Consider the following 21,263-nt stretch of genomic DNA (forward strand, 5'->3'; position numbering starts at 1 on the left):
GAAGGCCTGTGGACATGTCAGCTCCTAGGGGGCACATGGAACAGGACCTCTGTTCAATCAAGCACACACAAAGGCACATGCTATGGGGGGGGGTTGTCTTTAAAAGCTCAGTGCGATGTGTAAGTATTCACACAGCCCCTTTGACTTGTCCACATTTTTTGTGTTACAACCTGCAATTAAAATGGAGTTAATTGGCATGCTTACCATTTGATTTACAAACACTTTGAAGGTGCAAAATATTTTTATTGTGGCGCAAAAATTAAGTAAACCAAACCAAACCGGCCTTTCTGTAGGGTGGATCATCTTTCATGAACAAGCCGTCCTGAGAACCTGTGACTTGTTTTAAGGTGATTGGTAGCCAAGGTGGCTTGTCAGGTTGTTCAAACATGGCAGGGCATCTTCGTCGTGGGTTGTCAGGAAGAGCTACAGAGCCAGCTGGCCAGAGCGGCAAAAGCCAAGATAGGGACCGAGGGAACAAGGGAGTTCTGCTGCAAAGGCGCTTGGGATACATGCCAGAACCAGCGGGAGGACTGAGTGGGGAAACAAGCCACAGTAAGCCCGATTGTCTTTGGGTTAGCAAGTGAACAACCAACCCATGGTGGCTTAATGTGATGTGCAAACCCTATCACTATGTGCATCTTAATGCCATTGAAGCCCCTTGCCATTCTGTGTACAAAAAAGAAGCACTGTAAAACATTTTTTTTTCAAATACATTGAGTTGTATCCAATGTTAGTGCTATGTAGAGTAGACCCATACTTGGACTCTTAAGTATTTTTATTTAGTATTCAATCCCGCCTTTCCTCCTCCAAGGAACCCAAGGCGGCTTACATGATTAACCTCCCCTCCATTTTATCCTCACAGAAACCCTGTAGGTTAGGCTGAGAGTCTGTGACTGACCCCAAGTCACCTAGTGATTTTCATGGCCGAGTGGGGACTAGAACCCGGAACTCTTGACTCCCAGTCCAACACTCTAGCCGCTACACCACACTAGCCTAGCACTGGACAGAACCCACGGTTGCTATGAATCAGAAAAATGAGACTTCGCCAAGCACGTTGGGAATAAGACTTCGCCAAGCACGTTGGGAATAATTCAACAAAGAGAAATCGCTGCCATCTTCCAACAACCTTCCAAAGGACTCCTAAAATAAGTAGCCAGGATACACCCACCAATTCATGTATATTCAGAAATACAAAAGCCAAGAAATGTTCTGCAAAATAGAGGACGTTTCTAGAGCTGGAGCAGTCATAGGTGAGGCTGAGTAGGCGAACGCTTTGCGGACGCAGAAGAGCAGCTGCGGTGAAAAAGCCAGGTGACTCGTCCAGCGACCCAGCCATCACTTGGCGCCTTTAAGGCTTGCTCAGCTGTCGAATGTCGCGCGTCAGCTAGGCCTCTCAAGCGGAATCCGGGGCTCTTTCGGTAGCCGTTTCTGTCTGGGTTTCCTACGCTGCGCCTGAATCCTGCACGCAATGCGAAAGCCCACGGCTATGCAGATTTGGCCAGGATTTCCCACCTGTTTGCGTGGCTGGTGCACTCAATTGTGAGCCATGGACCAATGTATTACTATGGCTGTAGCCCAAACAACTAAGGCCCTTCTACACCCAAAGGTTATCGCAGGAAAATGGAGGGATCGTCCCTGCCTGCTCCCGGGATTCCCTGTGTGGCATTTGGATGCGCAGGAATGATCCAGGGGGAAAAGGCAGGTGTAGAAATGGCCTAAGATTCTTGCGGCACCTTAAAGACCAGCACATTTATTTCGGCATAAGCTTTCATGGACCACTGTCCACTTCGTCAGATGTGTGCAGCATCATGGAGTGTTTCAGGTTGTTTATGCAGTATGTATGTTGGTGATGCACATCCTTATGCACTGTAGACACACACACACACACACACCATATCTGAAACTCTCCACAATACTCTGCATCTGGCAACCTGGACCAGAGGCCACGAAGCCTTATCCCGGATTAAATGTGTAAAGTCTTTAAGGTGCCACAAGACTGTCCGTTGTTTTTGCTACAAGGGACTATCCCAGCTTCCCTTTGGGAAATTCTGACTACAGGAAGGTCACAAGCCTATCTTGATCTTGGGGGACAAATATTACTTGCCGTATATTCCACTATCAACTCAAGAAAGAAGGGAGAGCCTGAATGGGTGGGTTGGACTGAGAACCCTCACAAAAACATTGGCCTGCTACAATGGATTGTATGCTGGCTTTAGGTTGTGCCATTTTTGTCTTTTAAACTAATCACAGTTCCCTGGGACATCCAAACTCGGAACCATGGTTTGATATAATGTTGGTCTATCAATACTGTACATGATCTGCTCTAGCAAGACACTTTGTAGATTCTTAAGCAAGAGTACATATCCAGGCTTACTTGGCCCAAATTACTTATGCTTTGACTGTTCAAGAGATGTTGAGCGTGGGGCAATTTTGTCTGGTAAATTTAACGCACACAGGCCCCGTTCAGGCAACACGCTAAACCATGCTGCATAACCACAAAATGGTTAATGGAATACATTAAGGTTGATGCATTCCATGAACCATTTTGTGGTTAAGCAGCATGGTTTAGCGTGTTGTCTGAACGGGGCCATTGGCCAAATCATCCAGCAAAAGTATCGCAGAACCCACGCCTCCCTTTGGGTCATGCCACCCTGTGTAACGACGACAGTATTCCATGTTCACCATTGGCCAGCTCTTTCTAATTGGGCCAAATTATCGTTTCGACCTGGATATTCTCTGGGAGTGTCCAGAGTACATAGCTTTTCAACAAAAATGAAAAGCGGAACGCAAACGTATGAAAGGCCACGATGGGACTAATTACAGCTCTGGCCTGACATAAAACAAATTCCTTCCTTCAGGTCTGTGCAAAGAACTAGGCTGATGCTCGCAGCAGACAAAAATGAAAAGATGGGTGAACTCGCTGCAGGTCGTGGCCCTGTACTTAACCTCGGTCAGGGCAATGAGTAGGAAGGAGCCAATTTGAGGGCTCCTTCAAATTTGGGAGTCAGTCTTCGGATGGAGCACAGAGGCGTGTTAATTAAAAAGGTGCTTCTGTTTTTAATCATGGGCTCAATTAAGAATGATGTCTAGAGGGCTGGGAGCCAAGCAGGCCTTGTTCAACACCGTTAGGTCTTGGACGGCGCTGTGAGCCAGATGTTAAGAAAAAGATCCATCCTCGTCTTTAACAAGGTGGCAGCAGAGGGGAGTGAAAGAAGGCGCATTAAAAAACCTCCAACCCAAGCTGCGCCCGTGGGGGTCTCTCTCCCGTCCGTGGCAAGGCAAACAGGGTCTTGGCAAGGATTATACAGAGAGATCTATTAATAACATCCTGCAATCGCCCTGGGAAGAGACGAGCCAGATGGCTCTGCGTTCGCTCCGGCTTGCTTCGTGGGGTGCAGGGCAGGAAGGAAACGGATGTGCCAGGAGCAGCCAAGAGAGGACAAACAGGCTCGCATCTGTGTGGGCTTCAAATCGGCAAGCTCGCTCCTCAGAGAAACGTTTGCATCGGGCAGCGATAAGCACCGCTGATGACGTGACTCCACGCAGCCCACCTACCCTTTATTTCTTCAAAGCAGAATTAACTACTTCCGTCTTTTAGGATAGCAATGGCCGGACAGGGCAGCATGGTTTCCCCCCCATCTCTTCCCCCATCAGCTTTATGCAATAAGCACACTTCCCACACCAGAATAAATTGGTAAGCAGCTTCTAGACCAGCCTTCCTCAACCTGGGGCGCTCCAGATGTGTTGGACTGCATCTCCCAGAATGCCCCAGCCAGCTGGCTGGGGCATTCTGGGAGTTGTAGTCCAACACATCTGGAGCGCCCCAGGTTGAGGAAGGCTGTTCTAGACAAAGACAATGAGGAATTCCGTTCAAACCCCTCCCTTCGCTTCGCATCAGAGTCCCTAAAATTGATATTGTACCAAAGACCCTCTTGGCACGATCAAACTCTTTAAAGTCCCTACTTCAATTTTATACTGTACATCACCCGGAAGGTTTTGTACCTGCCCTGAGCTTGAATCCTATATATTAAATGCTTTTTAAATCTTCTACGGTTGCTTAACGTTGGCCAATAAAACGAAATTTTACAACAGGCAGGGTAGAAATAAATTTCACTGTACAAACAACAGCACTTTATACAGCCTCCCGCTTATAAATGCCGTTTGCTCCGACTGTGTGTGTATTTAGGGAGCAAACGGCATTCCATACCAATGGCCGAAAAAACCTCTGCTGCGTAAACCGGGTCTAGGCAGGGTTGGAGGGTTGTCCGTTGCTCCCTGGGGTTAGAGGCGCTGGATCCACCGGGCACCATCCAGGCATACGGGTCACTGCAAAGAACATGCTGTGAATAGGTACGGGCAAAAGGGAGAGAGAGAGAAATGGTAGGTTTGGATCAGTATCGAAATGAATCCACATAATAGATACATCTAGATCTTCAAATCAGCTGCAGCAAATTCAAAAGCTGGCCTTCTAAATCAGGCAGCAGGGACCTCCGCCCCATGGGCCATATTTGACCCAACAGTACATCCGGCCCGCAGAGCCTTGGGAAAGGCCACACCCCCTCCCCCAAAGCCCCTCCCCCTCATAAGGGAGAGTGGGCAGGAGAGCAACTGACTCATTACGTTCATCTTTTGACCTAGGGGTGACCACATCACACCAGTTTTAAAATCTCTTCAGTGGTTGCCAGTTAGTTTCCAGGCAAAGTACAAAGTGTTGATTATCACCTTTAAAGCCCTACATGGTTTGGGTCCAGGCTACCTGCGGGATCGCCTTCTCCTGTACAATGCGCCCTGCACACTCAGGTCCTCTGGGAAGAATTTACTCCAGTCAACCAAAACAAGGCTGACAACTATTACCCAGAGGATCTTTTCCTCTGCCGCTCCCAGATTATGGAATAGCTTGCCAGGAGAGATTCATCCACTTAACAGTCTTCCGGAATTTGAGAAAGCCATAAAGACTGATCTCTTCCGGCAGGCCTACCCGGTTGAATTTCAAGATGCCTTTTTTAATGGTGTGCTGCTTTTAATGATGCACTGGTTTTAAACATTTGAATTAGTTGTATGTATTTTATGGTGTTTTTATTTGTGTTGTACCCCGCCTCGATCCAGAGGGAGAGGCAGGTAACAAATAAATAAATATATTATTATGAATGATTTTGAGGGAATTTGGAATCAGTTCCTAGAATATGCATTATCTAAGGGGAGTGGAAAACCATCTCCAGAAGAAACAATGAGATTTTGGAAACAGGAATAGATCCCGGGGTGGGGGGGGGTACACTTTAGGTTATGGGATGATGTCAAAATAGGAAATTAGAAATGTTAGAAGGTTATTCAATTCTATGTATTATGATTTCAATTTGTAAAAAAAAAAATTGTTTTGTTTTGCTATTGTACTGATGTATGTTTAAGTTTAATAAAAATTATATAAATAAATAAATAAATTTATTATTATTATTATTATTATCATCATCATCATCATCATCATCATCATCATCCTCCGTGTGGTGGGTGGGAGGGAGGTGCTGGAGGGCCAAAGCCGGCACCACTGTGGCCTTTGGTTCACCACGGCTCTACCTGGCCACGGGAAACCCAGAAGGAGTTTAGCCAGCTCCCTGACCCAGGTACCAGTGATCCTCCAGCTGGCGCCTTGGTTTGGGATCTGGCTTTCCTCCGAACAGGCTTTTCCTCCGAACAGGCTTTCCTCCGAACAGGCTTTTCTCAGCTGGGGAAAAGTCCACACAGCGTGTTCTGATGTTAGGAAACTGTTTTCCAAGCGTGTGCCCTCTGTAGCCAAAATGGCATCACCCACACACAAGATGGAGGCATCAGTGGGACTGAGAGAACCTTGAGGTTTGCAGAACTTTTTTAAAAAAAATAATAGTGGAAAAAAACATACGGGAAGAAAAAGAACGAACCCCAACTCCAAAACAGTTCAAGGAGGCCTGAGCAATGTAGACACCGCCTTCATATGGATATATATTTGGATGTTTGGTCCAATTTTGTTGAAGCCCACGTATAAACGCTAGAAAGCTGCATGCATTTCCTGCAAATGCATGTATATAGATTCAAAGGAGGGGGGGGAATTGGGTGATTGCAGGCACCATGTTGGGGTCCCATTTGCAGGTACTGTTGGAAGTGCCCGTGGAGATCCCTGCTTTAAAGCTGCTCACTACATCCTTGTTCTGTACCATGGTATTTTGCAGCAGTTCCCACTTGGAAGTCTGGATTAGCTATATCATTCGCCTTAGCAAGATGGGAATGGTGATCAAGCCTCCCAAAAAGGGGAAACGGTAGCAGAAGGAAGGTAAAGAGTAGCCACTGTCCGGATAAAATGTCAGCTTAGGTCAGGACGATGCCAGGTGGATACAGATCTGAGAGACGGACAAGTATTATGCCTTAAAGCCCGCCTTTTTTCCTGCAAGGAACTCAAGGCGCCGTACATAATCCTACTCCTCTCCATTTTATCCTCACAGCAACAACCCTGTGAGGTGGGTTGGGCTGAGAGTCTGTGGCTGGCCCAAAGTCATCCAGTGGGTTTCCACGGCCATGTGGCGACTAGAACCCAGGATCTTCTGGCTCCCAGTCCAACGCTTTAGTCACTACGCCACACAGGACCAGAGAATCCACAGATCTGGAGGCTCCGTGGGACAGGGGGCTAAACAGGCATCAAGCCACTTTGCAGTAGAACCTGCTCCCCAGTTCAGCATGTGTGTGCAGCGACCCGGCTCGCTCCGTGGCACTGGGCTGCTGCCTGCCTGCCTGGCTCCCGTGACTACCTCATTTGACTCTTCCGAGCTCAAGAGCTTATCGCAAGCGAAGATGAAGGATTAAAATATTCATCATCGTAAAAATGCACCCTCCGTGCCTCTGGGGGAGATTCCTTTTTTCCTTTTTTCTTTTTAATGTCAAACGTGATGTTTTTCTCTCCACCCAAAATGAACATATATTTTGCTTAAAAATAAACGAATTGCAACCCTGCTCCTCTTCCGCTTTTACTGCATCTGCTCGTGACACGCGGCATCACGCTGCCCAAAGCCGACTGCCATCTCTCTGCTGTGCCTGCTGGTCTCTAACCTCTTTTCTTCCCTTGTAAATATGAAAGCTGAAACAGCAGTGAAGGAGAGGAAGCAAGCATTCACTAGGCTCAGCATCCATCCAGTTCAAGAGGGGGGTGCAATTGCTCCGACACTTTATGGTGCTGTAGAGGATTCTGAGTTTCCGGAAGGACTGAGCTGTAGCACCCTGGGTCAGTTCTCTGTTATAGGCAGTAGAGTGTCTGGAAAACGGAATAACTACAGCATCTTGAGGTGTGATCCTATGCATGTCTCAACAGGAAAAAAAAGTCTTACAATTCCCAGGACTTTTTTCCCCCCCTGTCGAAACGTGCATAGGGTTTTGTTTTTAAGGAAGCCGCAGGTGACTTTTTAAAAACAAAATCTGGAAAATGGAAGCTCTGCTTTTAAAAACAAGTTTCCGACCCTCATGACTGTGGCAGAGGGCTCTGAAGGCAGGAGGCCTGGCACCCTGCTTAGCTCCGTTATCATGATCATCATCATCATCATCATGACATTTGTATCCCGCCCGATATCGCAAGGATCTCAGGGTGGCGTACAGGTAAAATCATACCCACAATATAAAACAATAAATATACACAGCTAAAAACAAATTAAACCATGAATATGTTAAAAGCAGTATGGAATTTTAAAACAATAAAAGCCAATTAAAAGAAGACAGTGTGCAGGCAGGTGGATTTAGCCATCCAAGGCTTTGTTAAAAAGCCATGTCTTAAGCTGGCGCCGAAATGAAGCCGGTGCCAGTCGGGCCTCCAGGGGGAGGGCATTCCACAGCCGGGGGGCCACAACAGAGAAAGCCCTCTCCCACATCCCACCATAGCATATGTCTCGCGTCGGTGGGACGCAGAAGAGGGTTCCTCCAACAGATCTCGGGCAGGCATTTAGAGTGCTGATTGGTTCAGACTGAAAGCCGGAGCGGATTCACCACCCCACTGACATGAGAGCCACCAGCCTCCGCTCCAAGTTTCCACTCCGAGTTTCCAGATCCGCTCCAAGTTCCAAGAAACAAGTGGAAACCAGGACACCAGGATTTATAAGGACAGAACTCTGTGCACGTGACCTTCTGCGGTGGGGTCTGTGTGTGTGAGAAAGGGCGGCGGGGTGGAGTGGGGGCAGCACAAGTCTTCTTTATAAAATAAACTCCTGGGCACATAATTCCCCCCATCGCTTTGGCCTTTGGCTCTTCCTCTCCCCACCCAAGTCTGCTTCCAGCACGACACAAAGTCAAAGCCATTCATGTCCATCAAAGGGCGGCTTTTCTCGCGGCCCTTCTGGACACCTGCCTGCCTCTGCCGTCCCAAACAAAGCGGGGAGGGAGGCGTCCTCCCCTGTGATCCGTCAAGCGTGCCGGAGTTCGGATGGACGGGCAGCCTCTCGCCCTGCCTCGCGGTTCACGAGACCCCTGGTTGGCGGAGGGGGAGAAAAACGGGTTGTTGCTACGGCGGGTCTCTTTTTCACCCCTTCCCCTGGTGAAGCAATCTGCTTCCCAGGCGAAGTAAAAGGGAGTGGGGGAGAAGGACCCGCTTGGCTGCTGATTCCAATTAACCAACCCAACACAAAAGAGGCGGAGATTAGCGGCTACCTGCAGACTTCTCCCAAGGTGGACGGAAGGAGACACACACAAAGGTCTCCCACCCCGCTGGAGACAAGACAAACGTATGTCGTCTCAGGCCCCCCCATCCTGAAATCTCTCACTCTTCTGAAGAAGACAGGCCCAGGCACCCCACTGCCCCCCAAACTCCCCCCTCTCCTAAGATCTTGCTCCACTATACTTAGCACATACTTACTAAAACGAGGGCGCCTCTATTCCCATATTGTTTTCTTGCCAGTCAAATGTATTTATTTATTTTAAATGATTTTTTTTTTTAGGCCGCCTTTAAGGGTAGCACAAATTTGGGCTGCTTAGGAACACATGGAGTTGTCTGATACGGAGTCAGACCACTGGTTCATCTAGCCCAGAATTAAGAACATAAAAAGAGCCCTGCTGGATCAGACCGAGGGTCCATCTAGTCCAGCACTCTGTTCACACAGTGGCCAACTAGCCATCAGCCAGGGATGATCAAACAGGACACGGTGCAACAGCACTCTCCCACCCATGTTCCCCAGAAATTGGTGCACACAACCGTCAGGGCTAGTAGCCATGGATAGCCTTTGCCTCCAGGGATTTATCCAACCCCCTTTCAAAGCCATCCAAACGGGTGACCATCACTACATCTTGTGGTAGTGAGTTCCATCACTTAACTATGCGCTGTGTGAAGAACTTCCTTTTATTTGTCCTGGATCTCCCACCAGTTGGGTTTCAAGTAGGTGTTTCTCCAGCGCTACCTGGAAACACTGGGGATCGAACCTGTGACCTTCTGCATGCAAAGCAGGTGCTTCGCCACTGAGTTACGGCCCAGGGCCGACCCACCTATGAAGCAGGGTGAAGCTCCTACTTCAGTGGTGGAACAGGAGGAGCGGTGAATTGCGCCCCTCCATGTCCCACCAAGAGGACTCGCCAGTGTAGCCTCCGGCAGGTGCTGCTCCCTCCAGCTCTTTTGGCCTCTGAACTCCCATTATCCCCTGTGTGCACCAGTAACTGGGGAACATGGGTGGGAGGGTGCTGCTGCACCGTGTCCTGCTTGTGGGTCCCTGGTCAACAGCTGGTTGGCCACGGTGTGAACAGAGCACTGGACTAGTTGGACCCCCGGTCTGATCCAGCAGGGCTCTTCTGGTGATCTTAAAGGGTTAGCGGCCGAACCATGCCTTAGCGTGTCATCTGAACAGGTCCATTCAGATAGGATACAACCCTCCTTGGACCGTACCACAACTGAACAATTTCCTAGCGTCAAAACTCTCTGCCCATAGAAAGCTAGCATTTCAGGTAGCATTTCTTGCCCACCCTTCTCTGTGACCTGCTACTTTGTTATGTTGTAGCTGCTTCTTTCTTTCAGTGGCCCCATTCAGAAGACATGTTAAACCACGGCTTTAACCACGATGGTTAAGCCAGAAAGCCGGGCTGTGTTCAGAAGACACCTTAAACCATGGCTTTAACCATGATGGTTAAGCCAGAAAGCCGGGCTGTGTTCAGAAGACACCTTAAACCACGGCTTTAACCACGATAGTTAAGCCAGAAAGCTGGGCTGTGTTCAGAAGATACCTTAAACCATGGCTTTAATCATGGTGACTAAGGCAAAAAGGCTAATTCAGCATGGTTAAAACCATGGTTTAAGGTGTCTTCTGAATGGGGCCTGCCTGCCTGCCTTCCTGTCTTCCTCCCTTCCTTCCTAATATACAGTTTCCCACCTGCATTCCAAATCTGTGAACAGTCCGGGAGGACTGCACCACATACCTTGCATGGATACATAGTTTAGCTCTTCTAATTTGGCTCTCGGCGACTTTCTCTCCTGAAAAAGCCACTGCCAATAGGAGGGGTGGGTTGGGTAGGTCATCCTAACCACGTCTGAGCCAGCCGATCTATTCACACTTGCCTAATAAAATACATTAGCTGGTGCATTTCGTCTGTGTGTTCATCTATTATTTTTAGTTACTGAAATCACGGCTGCCCTGACTCTCTATTGAAAAAGTCCCCCAAGCAGCCAGCCATAATGGGGGGGGGGGGGAAACAATAAGTGAAAAATCAATAATGAAAAATCAATATAGCACACTGTAAAAACAAGAAAAAAGGACCAGTAGCAGAACACAGCAGGGAAAAGTACTTTATTCAGTGGAGGCTGCTAGCACTGGTTTCGGTGGGGCCATGAGTCCATTCTGGGTTTGTCAGAACCAGCCAGAACTCTAAATAAACTATCCAAGGTTATGGACCCTGTCCGCTAAAATGGGTGCAGCACCTTGGATAGCACATTCTGACTGAAACCCTGAATGGATTCACAGCTCCATTGAAACCAGAGCTACCAGCCAGCGCTGGTGTTAAGAACAACCAGGTGGGTTGGACTCGATGGCCTTAGAGGCACCTTCCAACTCTACTATTCTATGATTCTATGATGGACCGCACACAGGACAGGGTAAGAAAAAGCGCGGCACTCACAGCTCCTGACGGAATCCGACATGCCCTCCTTGCCAAGAGACGCAGCTTCCCATTGCGATTCCTTCATCTGCAGCGAAAGGAAGAGACCAGTTAGTTCTCCTGATCTTCCTGACTGTTAAGAGCAGTACGACAATGGAACCAGTTACCTAGGGAGGTGGTGGGCTCTCCCACACTACAGGCCTTCAAGAGGCAGCCGGACAACCCTCTGTCAGGGATGCTTTAGGGTGGATTCCTGCATTGAGCAGGGGGTTGGACTCGATGGCCTTATAGGCCCCTTCCAACTCTGCTATTCTATTATTCTATGATCTTTATAAGGCCGTAAGAAGAGTCCTGTTGCATCAGAGCAAAGCCCCCTCCCACCTGCTACCAACTGTCTCTGCAGAGGCCACCAGTGAGGGAGGAAGCAGCAGCCAGGCACCTCTCCATCGTGCCTGGGTCCAGCTCCAGCAGAGAGCCCCCTCCCTCTTGCTGCCAACTGTCACTGCTGAACTTTGCAACTAAGATTGTAGTGCCTGAATATGCTTTCCTTTTGCCCCTCCTCCTCCTCCCTCCCAATCCCCTTTCCTTTTGTGTCATGTCTTTTAGATTCTAAGCCTCTGGGCAGGGACTGTCAAGAAATACTTCTGTAAGCCGCTGTGAGAGCCTTTTCTGGCTGAATGGTGGCATAAAAATGCTTAAATAAAATAAATAAATAAATAAAAATCTGGCAGCCCGTTTCCCACACCAACCAACCAGAAACTCAACATCCCTCCCTAGCTGTTGCTCTCCCAACAGCTTGAATTTAAAGGTAGATGGCATCTGAAATGGGAGGCTCCATTTTTTGCTACTACAATTTAAGAGCTGTGGGTATTTCGAGACTTTATCTAGGCCAGCCCCAGGCTCAAGCCGACACGGTTCTTCCCTACCTTGATCTGTTCTTTCAGATATTCAGCTCGGCCCATCAGTGTCTGGATCTGCCAACACAAAACCCAAGCTGTTGCTCATATGTGCTGTTGGCTTAGGAGAAATGGGCAAAGCAGCCCCCATTCAAATAAGGGCATGGCTGAAAGGCAGGTGGCCTTTCAGCCATGAAAGCTAAGCAGTTGCTGAAGCTAAGCAGGCCGGAGTCTGGCCAGGGCCTGGATGGGAGACCACCTGAGCACCCTCACGTGCGGTACTTGGAGTTCCACGAAAGAAAAGGAGTTCCCATTCGTTTCATTCTTGGCTTTGGCACACTGCTTATCCATGGTATTTTTTTGGGGGGGGATTTTTTTTTTTGGGGGGGAGATCCAATTTGTTCTTCTGTTTTTCCCTCCAGTCCACCCCTCCCCTGTCCCACCCGCAAGCCTTGACATCTCTAATTACAATAGAAGCAAAGGTACAGTTTCAGCTGGCAGACCAGATACACACCTCTGCATGTAGCAGCTCCCGTCTCCTTCCGGCAGGCTCAGCTGGAGGATGGGGGCGGGGGGGAGGGAAAGGGGTGCATGTGTTAGAATGCATCGACACTGAAGGATTAACACGGTGGATCGATTCCGGGCGAAGTATAAAGTGTTGGTTATCACCTTTAAAGCCCTACATGGTTTGGGTCCAGGCTACCTGCGGGATCGCCTTCTCCCGTACAATCCGCCCTGCACACTCAGGTCCTCTGGGAAGAATCTACTCCAGCCAGCAAAAACAAAGCTGACAACTATTACCCAGAGGACCTTTTCTTCTGCCGCTCCCAGTTCGTGGAATGGCTTGCCGGGAGAGATTCGTCAACTTAGCAGTCTTGCAGAATTTAAGAAAGCCATAAAGACTGATCTCTTCCGGCAGGCCTACCCAGTTGAATTTTAAGATGCTTTTTTTAATGGTGTGCTGCTTTTAGTGATGCACTGGTTTTAAACGTTGGAATAATTTGTATGTATTTTATGGTGTTTTTATTTGTGTTGTACCCCGCCTCAATCCAGAGGGAGAGGCGGGTAACTTTATTATTATTATTATTATTAAAAATCCACTTGCGCTTCGCCTGAGAGGAGCCAGGCAAATGGCTCTTGAATAAGGCATGATTGAGGCAGCCTGCTTCGTCTCTAGCATCTGGTACACTGCTTAGAAACATGAAGACCCCTTTCCATAATATTACTAGTATTAGTTACGGCTAGAACGACATGCCATAAGAACGTGAGAAGAGCCCTGATGCTGGATCAGACCAAGGGTCCATCTAGTCCAGCACTCTGTTCACACATGGGACAACCAGCTGTCGACCAGGGACCCACAAGTCTGATTTTATTGTCTCTTGATCTTAACAACTCTATTCAGTCGCCTTTTCTGCATGTTTATTATCTGCTGGACCGAATCACAGAGCTGGAGGTGGGGGGCGGTGAGTGTAGGGCACCGGGTCCAATGCCCTGTTTGATTCAGCAAATGTACAGCTTCAGCAGACTCCCCTTGAAGAGCTGCAGCAAAACTATTAAACAAACCAGGATTCAGGAACCCTCCCAATTTACTGCAAACCACCCAGAGAGCTACCAGAAGATCCCAATCCAGTGGAGATGGCTGGATCTGATGTCAGCGGGTCGTAAATCCACTCCAGGTTTCAGTCAGAAGTGTCAGAACTCTAAAGAAGCTCTCCAAGGTTCGTTCATTCTCTCTCTCTCTCTCTCTCTCTGTGCACCCTCTCCTTCTCTCTCTCACCCCTCTTTCTTTCTATTTCTTTCTCCTTCTGCCACCCCCTTTTCTTCTCTCTCTCCCTCCCACCCCTTTTCTTTCTCTCTCTTTCTGCCACCCCTTTCGTCTCTTCCTCTCCACCACCCTTTTCTTTCTTTCTTTCTTTCTCTCTCTCTCTTTCTTCCACCTCTTTCGTCTCTTCCTCTCTCCCACCTTCTTTCTTTCTCTCTCTTTCTGCCACCCCTTTCGTCTCTTCCTCTCTACCACCCTTTTCTTTCTTTCTTTCTCTTTCTGCCACCCCTTTCGTCTCTTCCTCTCTACCACCCCTTTCTTCCTTCCTTTCTTTCTTTCTATCTATCTTTCTCTTTCTCTCTCTTTCTGCCACCCCTTTCATCTCTTCCTCTCTACCACCCTTTTCTTTCTTTCTTTCTCTTTCTGCCACCCCTTTCGTCTCTTCCTCTCTACCACCCCTTTCTTTCTCTTTCTCTCTCTTTCTGCCACCCCTTTCGTCTCTTCCTCTCTCCCACCTTCTTTCTCTCTTTCTGCCACCCCTTTCGTCTCTTCCTCTCTACCACCCTTTTCTTTCTCTCTCTTTCTTCCACCTCTTTCGTCTCTTCCTCTCTCCCACCTTCTTTCTTTCTCTCTCTTTCTGCCACCCCTTTCGTCTCTTCCTCTCTACCACCCTTTTCTTTCTTTCTTTCTCTTTCTGCCACCCCTTTCGTCTCTTCCTCTCTACCACCCCTTTCTTCCTTCCTTTCTTTCTTTCTATCTATCTTTCTCTTTCTCTCTCTTTCTGCCACCCCTTTCGTCTCTTCCTCTCTACCACCCTTTTCTTTCTTTCTTTCTCTTTCTCTCTCCCACCCCTTTCTTTCTTTCTTTCTCTTTCTGCCACCTCTTTCGTCTCTTCCTCTCTCCCACCTTCTTTCTTTCTCTTTCTTTCTTTCTTTCTCTCTTTCTGCCACCCCTTTCGTCTCTTCCTCTCTCCCACCTTCTTTCTCTCTTTCTGCCACCTCTTTCGTCTCTTCCTCTCTCCCACCTTCTTTCTTTTTCTTTCTTTCTTTCTTTCTCTCTTTCTGCCACCCCTTTCGTCTCTTCCTCTCTCCCACCTTCTTTCTCTCTTTCTGCCACCTCTTTCGTCTCTTCCTCTCTCCCACCTTCTTTCTTTTTCTTTCTTTCTTTCTTTCTTTCTTTCTTTCTTTCTCTCTCTTTCTGCCACCTCTTTCGTCTCTTCTTCTCTCCCACCCTTTTCTTTCTTTCTCTCTTTCTGCCACCCCGTTTTCTTTTCTTTTCTCTCTCTCTCCCTCTCACTCACTCACACACACACACACACACACACTTCCTCCATCACAAGAGAAACGTTGTCCCCACAAGAACCACCCCTTGCCTGCCCTCCTTACCAGCTAACATTAGCAGCAATTCACCCAGGCCCTGCTGGTACAGATCAAGAGTTTCGCAGTCATCTTTACCCTCCTCCTCCTAGAACAGGGACACAGAGAGGATCCGTCACAGGCAGGCAATGAGGAGCTTCTTTAAAGAAGCAAGGAGGAGGAAATGCAACCGCAAACTACACACAGACCTTCGCAACTGCAGCAGACGCCACCTCCAGAGCGGCGTAAAGGCGAGGCTTGTCCTTGGACATCTCTGCAAGAAAACAGAAAAGAAGCCTGAGCCAAGTTGCATAGGCTGCGGGGCACGGCCTACATGTGCAGCTAAGGGAGGTGGTAGAGTCCTGACGAAGTACAGTAGACAGTACCACACCAGACTGCATATTTTTAAAAAACGTTCTCATGTGTGTAAAAAAACACAAAAACTCCCTGTAAACTTAAAAACAAACAAATCCTGGGATTTATTGAAAAAATGTTCTAGGCCTGACACAGGCTCACTAGATGGTCTGGTTTATGACACGACCAGCCTCTACTTGCCCTTCTTTAAAATGGAAAGAGCAGTGATAATGTGCAATAAGCAATGAATAAATAAGGGTGTCGGGTGAAAGCCGATGGAAAGCTAATGCTTCTTGGGTCCTACTCAAGCTAGTTGGGAAACACACACACCAGAACAAAAGATGGTGGGTTTGTCAGAAAAAGACACAACCTACACATCGTTTTGGGAGGTTCTGCTAGCACAGTAAATACGGCACAGGGTGCCCTCAGCCCGCTTCTTTTGGATGGAGGAAGCCAGTGGCTGTCGAGCTGCGCCCCCTGGTGGCCAAAGAAACCTCTCCAATATGTTGGAAAGCATTGACCTTTCTAGCAGTGCTTTCCAGGTCTGTGTTTGGACTACGAGACCCATCATCCCCAGCCCTCGTGACTGGGGATGGTGGGAGTTGCGGTCCAAATGCACACACACACACACACCTGGAAACCGACGCTTGAGGAAGGCTCCTTTAGAGCTCCTTCCCCTCAGAGGCATGAAATTGTTCTAGGTTTCAAAGTACATCCTCTGCTCCGGTAACTTACCTTTCAAGATGTCCCTGGCAGGACAGCCCTGCTGCAAGAGGGTTTTGTTGTTCGAGGTAACCAGCACCTTGAGCTGTTCCGCCCGCGAGACGTATTGGTTTACCTAAACGATGGGGAAATAGTGCAAAACACAAAGCGAACTATAGTTTTCGGGCGGGCGAGAGAAGAGCATCATTTGAGACAGGGCAGGGCGCGTGGTCAAAAGCTGCTTTCAGTGGCTCAGTTCAGACAGCACGTGAGTCAACGCAGTGTGAAAACTCCACTCAACGGTTGAGTTTCAGGAGGTCCTCCCTACCCAACATGTTCTAACTCCACTGCTGTGGGACTGTGGGCTACCGTAGAGTTGAGTAAAATCCATTGTGATGTTTGATTGACAGTTCCTCCAGCCTCTCTCCTTCCCCGGTCCTCCCGATGGTATCCCATCAGACACTGCTGCAAAAAAACAATCCCGGCGGCTATCCTAGAATGGCCCTTGCTCCTTTCGCCACTCTTGCAAGGGGGGCAAAGTCAACACAACAGGAAACTCCACGGAGCCCGCCGTGCAATGGTTGTGCAGGAACTCTACTCTGCCCAGCATGGATATTCTGCATGGAGTGTTTTCCCAAAAAACCCCTCCATTGTTTCATGGAGGTTTCCAAAAAAAACCTCCATTGTTTCATGGAGGTTTCCAAAAAAAGCCTCCATTCTTTCATGGAGGTTTCCAAAAAAACCCTCCATTCTTTCATGGAGGTTTCCAAAAAAAACCCTCCATTGTTTCATGGAGATTTCCCCAAAAACCTCCATTGTTTCATGGAGGTTTCCTCAAAAACACCTTCCATTGTTTCATGGAGGTTTCCAAAAAAACCCTCCATTGTTTCATGGAGGTTTCCAAAAAAACCCTCCATTGTTTCATGGCGGTTTCCAAAAAACCCTCCATTGTTTCATGGAGGTTTCCAAAAAAAAACTCCATTCTTTCATGGAGGTTTCCAAAAAAAACCTCTCCATTGTTTCATGGAGGTTCCCCCAAAAACCTCCATTGTTTCATGGAGGTTTCCGCAAAAACACCTTCCATTGTTTCATGGAGGTTTCCAAAAAAAACCCTCCATTGTTTCATGGAGGTTTCCAAAAAAAACCTCCATTCTTTCATGGAGGTTTCCAAAAAAAACCCTCCATTGTTTCATGGAGGTTTCCCCAAAACCCTCCATTGTTTCATGGAGGTTTCCTCAAAAACACCTTCCATTGTTTCATGGAGGTTTCTTAAAAAACCCTCCATTGTTTCATGGCGGTTTCCAAAAAACCCTCCATTGTTTCATGGAGGTTTCCCCAAAACCCTCCATTGTTTCATGGAGGTTTCCTCAAAAACACCTTCCATTGTTTCATGGAGGTTTCATGGAGGCGGAGGCCAGAATGAATTCAGTGGGATTTATTTTTGAGCAGACAAGCATAGCATTGCATGGTTAGCTCCCACGAACTGGTGCATCAGGAATACACAACTTGAATCAGAAAAGCTGGCTTTAAAATGCAGCCGCTTTTGCCTGCTTATAATGAAAAAGCCTTTAAGGGCACAATCCTATGCATGTTTAGACGGGGGGGGGGGAATCCTACAACTCCCAGCATTCCCCAGCCAGCATGGAAAGCTGTGAAAGTTTGCTTGACGCCTTTGCTGTATCAAATGAAGAGCTATTCCAACCCATGAAAAGCTGGGCCCAACCGCTAGTAAATGAAGAGAGACTGCCTTCCCCCATTTGAACCACCCCACACAAATGAATGTTACTGATGGGTTCATTCAGCGATTCACGTGAAGGAGGAACAGAAGAAGAGGGAATAACAGGCACGTCTTCCGCTGCCACTTCTGGGTCTGAAAGCGCATTGGAAATAAAGTGCATCTTGGTTCCACCTTCCCTGCACACCCAAAGTGACCACGTCCTTGCCAGGAGCTCATGCACCCCACCAACAATTCCATTCCAGCCCACTCATTACTCCCACCTCAAAGGTTGCACAGTTCAGCCCTCCTACCAGTGGGAGACTAGGACCATCAACTCACCTTGGACCTGAGTACTTCCTTCCTGGAGGCGTCAATCTCATCTGAGGGAGACAAGACAGGCATGCAGGCATCTTACACAGGAGGGCAGAGTCAATGGAGTCAGCATGGGGTCAGCCTGGACCAGCTTTCCCCAACCTAGTGCCCTCCAGATGCGCTGGACTACAACTCCAGATGCATTGGAGGGCCAGGATCCCTTCTCGATCATCCCAGAGTGCAGGACACAGAATAACGGGTTCAAGTGACAGGAAGCCAGATTCCGGCTGGACATCAGGAAAAACTTCCTGACTGTTAGAGCAGTATGACAATGGAACCCATGACCTAGGGAGGTTGTGGGCTCTCCCACAATGGAGGTATTCAAGATGCAGCTGGATAGCCATCTGTCAGGGATGCATTAAGGGGGATTCCTGCATTGAGCAGGGGGTTGGACTTGAGGCCTTAGAGGCCCCTTCCAACTCTACTATTCTATGATTCTATGAAAAGAGCTCCCAAGGACGATCAGGGGTCTGGAAACAAAGCCCTGTGAGGAGAGACTGAAAGAACTGGGCCTGTTTAGCCTGGAGAAGGGAAGATTGAGGGGAGACATGAGAGCACTCTTCAAATACTTAAAAGGTTGTCACACAGAGAAGGGCCAGGATCTCTTCTCGATCCTCCCAGAGTGCAGGACATGGAATAACGGGATCAAATTACAGGAAGCCAGATTCCAGCTGGACATCAGGAAAAACTTCCTGACTGTTAGAGCAGTACAACAATGGAACCAATGACCTAGGGAGGTTGTGGGCTCTCCCACACTAGAGGCCTTCAAGAGGCAGCTAGACAGCCATGGCTTTAAGGTGGATTCCTGCATTGAGCAGGGGGTTGGACTCGATGGCCTTAGAAGCCCTTTCCAATCCTACGATTCTATGATTCCTAGCATCCCCCAGCCAGCTAGATGCCCTTCGAGTACCCTTCCAACTCTGTGAGACAATGAAGGAAAATGAACATTATCCCAGTTGAACAAAATCACTGGGGACGGGAGGCTTTTAATCAGTCTGGGCAGCTTGGTTTGGGGTACCCAAAGGTCACTTTCTTTAGTTAAATCTGCTATTGGGCATTTTAGGATGCTGGGGAGCAGGGCACAACAGTCAAGCTTGCCCCTCGTTGCCACGGCACATGGATGCTTAAACACGCATAGGCGTGCAGGCAGGCAGGCATGTACGCACCGTTATCCCTAATTGGAGACCAGGAAGGGGTTAACTTGCTGGCGCTAATAAAGAAACCCTTCCCTTATCTCCTCTCTCTTCTGAAAGGCAGGAATTAGGATGGGGTTAAACTGCTAGTGCTAGCTAGCAGACCCCTTACAGAAGAACATAAGAGGAGCCCTGATGGATCAGACCGAGGGTCCATCGTCCAGCACTCCGCTCACACAGTGGCCAACCAGCTGTCGACCAGGGACCTACAAAGCAGGACATGGTGCAACAGCACCCTCCCACCCATGTTCCCCAGCAACTGGTGCACACAAGCTTACTGCCTCTGATACTGGAGGCAGCACATGGCCATCAGGACTAGTAGCCATGGATAGCCTTCTTCTTCCAGGAATTTATCCAAACCCCTTCTAAAGCCATCCAAATTGGTGGCCATCACTACATCTTGTGGTGGTGAGTTCCATAGTTTGACTATGCAGCATGTGAAGAAGTCCTTCCTTATCTCTGTTGGGAATCTCCCACCAATCTTGGGATGAGGGTTATAGTATTACGAGAAGATCCTTGGATCTCAACACAGAGCTAAGGGTGGGTTCCCTAGCAAGGGGAATCTCAGGCAGGGTCGCCAGGATAATTTCGGTGGCAGATGCAGCAGGGGAGGCAGCAGTCCGGTGGGCTGCCAGAAACGGCTGGCTCGGTGGGCCACATGTTTTGCAGCCCTGCTTCAGAGGGAGGAAAGGAAGCACGGGAAAAGAAAACGGCGGCCAGGCCACTCACACCGCAAGGCGGGGACAAAGTATTCCAGAGCCTTGGAATACAGAGAGAGGGCGGCTGCGGCCTCTCCTTCCTGGTCCTTCTTCACAGCTTCTGTTACGAGAGAGGTCTGCGGAGGGGAGAGAAAGCAGAATGTAGCGAGGGGCAGGAGAAGGAATAGGGAAAGAAAGGATGACAGCCTGTCTTTGGGGAGGGGGGGATGTTTGGGAGAGGGGCAGAGAGAGATCCTGGGGAGGATCTACACGGCGTCCTGAAGGCGCTTGCGGGTGCCTCCAGTGCGCCCCGAAACTCCATGTGTAGAGCCTTGCCTACCTGGTCAGAAGAGGCGGAGGAGGAGGCGGTGGCGGCGGCCCCGCATCGCCCCTTGCGAGGAGGAATGGCTCCGAGTGAGTGGCACTGTTGGTGCCTAGAGCGTCCTTGCTGCCGCCGCCCACCTTCCTGCCAGCCTCCTGCTGCTGGCGAAAGAGCCACCCAGGGCGGAGAGCTCGGCGGAAGAAGCCGCCGCCCCGCCTTCTTCCGGCCCGGGTGGCTCTTTCGCCGGCAGCAGGAGGCTGGCAGGAAGGTGGGCGGCGGCAGCAAGGACGCTCTAGGCACCAACAGTGCCACTCACTCGGAGCCGTTCCTCCTCGCAAGGAGCGATGCGGGGCCACCGCCTCCTCCTCCTCCTCCTCCTCTTCTGACCAGGTAGGCAAGGATCTACACATGGAGTTTCGGGGCGCACTGGAGGCGCACGCAAGCGCCTTCAGGACGCCGTGTAGATCCTCCCCAGGATATATCCTCTGCCCCAGAGAAACCTCCCCTCCTAAGGTAGAACGTAGCTTTTCATTCTCCGCCCATCCCACAACAAGACGCCTCACTCACACAGGCCTCGGTAGCCAGTTATGTTATCTGAATGCACAAACCAGTCCATGATTATAGAGGCCAAGAAATGCGGTGGCAATTCAGGGTGCTGGTTTTAACCTATAAAGCCCTACACGACTTGGGACCACAATACCTGATGGAACAGAACCTACCTACCCGTACACTGCGCTCAGCATCTAAGGTCCTCCTCCGAGTGCCTACTCCAAGGGAAGCTCGGAGGATGGCAACAAGGGAGAGGGCCTTTTCAGT

The 21,263-nt window shown here is 49.1% G+C and overlaps 1 protein-coding gene across 1 annotated transcript in view; it reads right to left on the reverse strand.

The window, feature by feature from the left end:
• Nucleotides 1–757: 757 nt before the first annotated feature.
• ULK3 (unc-51 like kinase 3) overlaps nt 758–21,263 on the reverse strand; it is a 30,725-nt gene continuing 10,219 nt past the window's right edge. The window contains exons 8-16 of the mRNA XM_063142769.1: nt 20,157–20,262; nt 18,202–18,242; nt 16,179–16,281; nt 15,299–15,363; nt 15,120–15,198; nt 12,487–12,527; nt 12,003–12,050; nt 11,098–11,164; nt 758–4,340 (exon numbers count right to left, since the gene is read on the reverse strand). Coding sequence (XP_062998839.1) covers nt 4,324–4,340; nt 11,098–11,164; nt 12,003–12,050; nt 12,487–12,527; nt 15,120–15,198; nt 15,299–15,363; nt 16,179–16,281; nt 18,202–18,242; nt 20,157–20,262 — 567 coding nt within the window. The 3' untranslated portion in view covers nt 758–4,323. The remainder of the gene's footprint in view (nt 4,341–11,097; nt 11,165–12,002; nt 12,051–12,486; nt 12,528–15,119; nt 15,199–15,298; nt 15,364–16,178; nt 16,282–18,201; nt 18,243–20,156; nt 20,263–21,263) is intronic.

Source organism: Elgaria multicarinata, chromosome 16, assembly GCF_023053635.1.
Source record: "Elgaria multicarinata webbii isolate HBS135686 ecotype San Diego chromosome 16, rElgMul1.1.pri, whole genome shotgun sequence".
Taxonomy (NCBI): domain Eukaryota; kingdom Metazoa; phylum Chordata; class Lepidosauria; order Squamata; family Anguidae; genus Elgaria; species Elgaria multicarinata.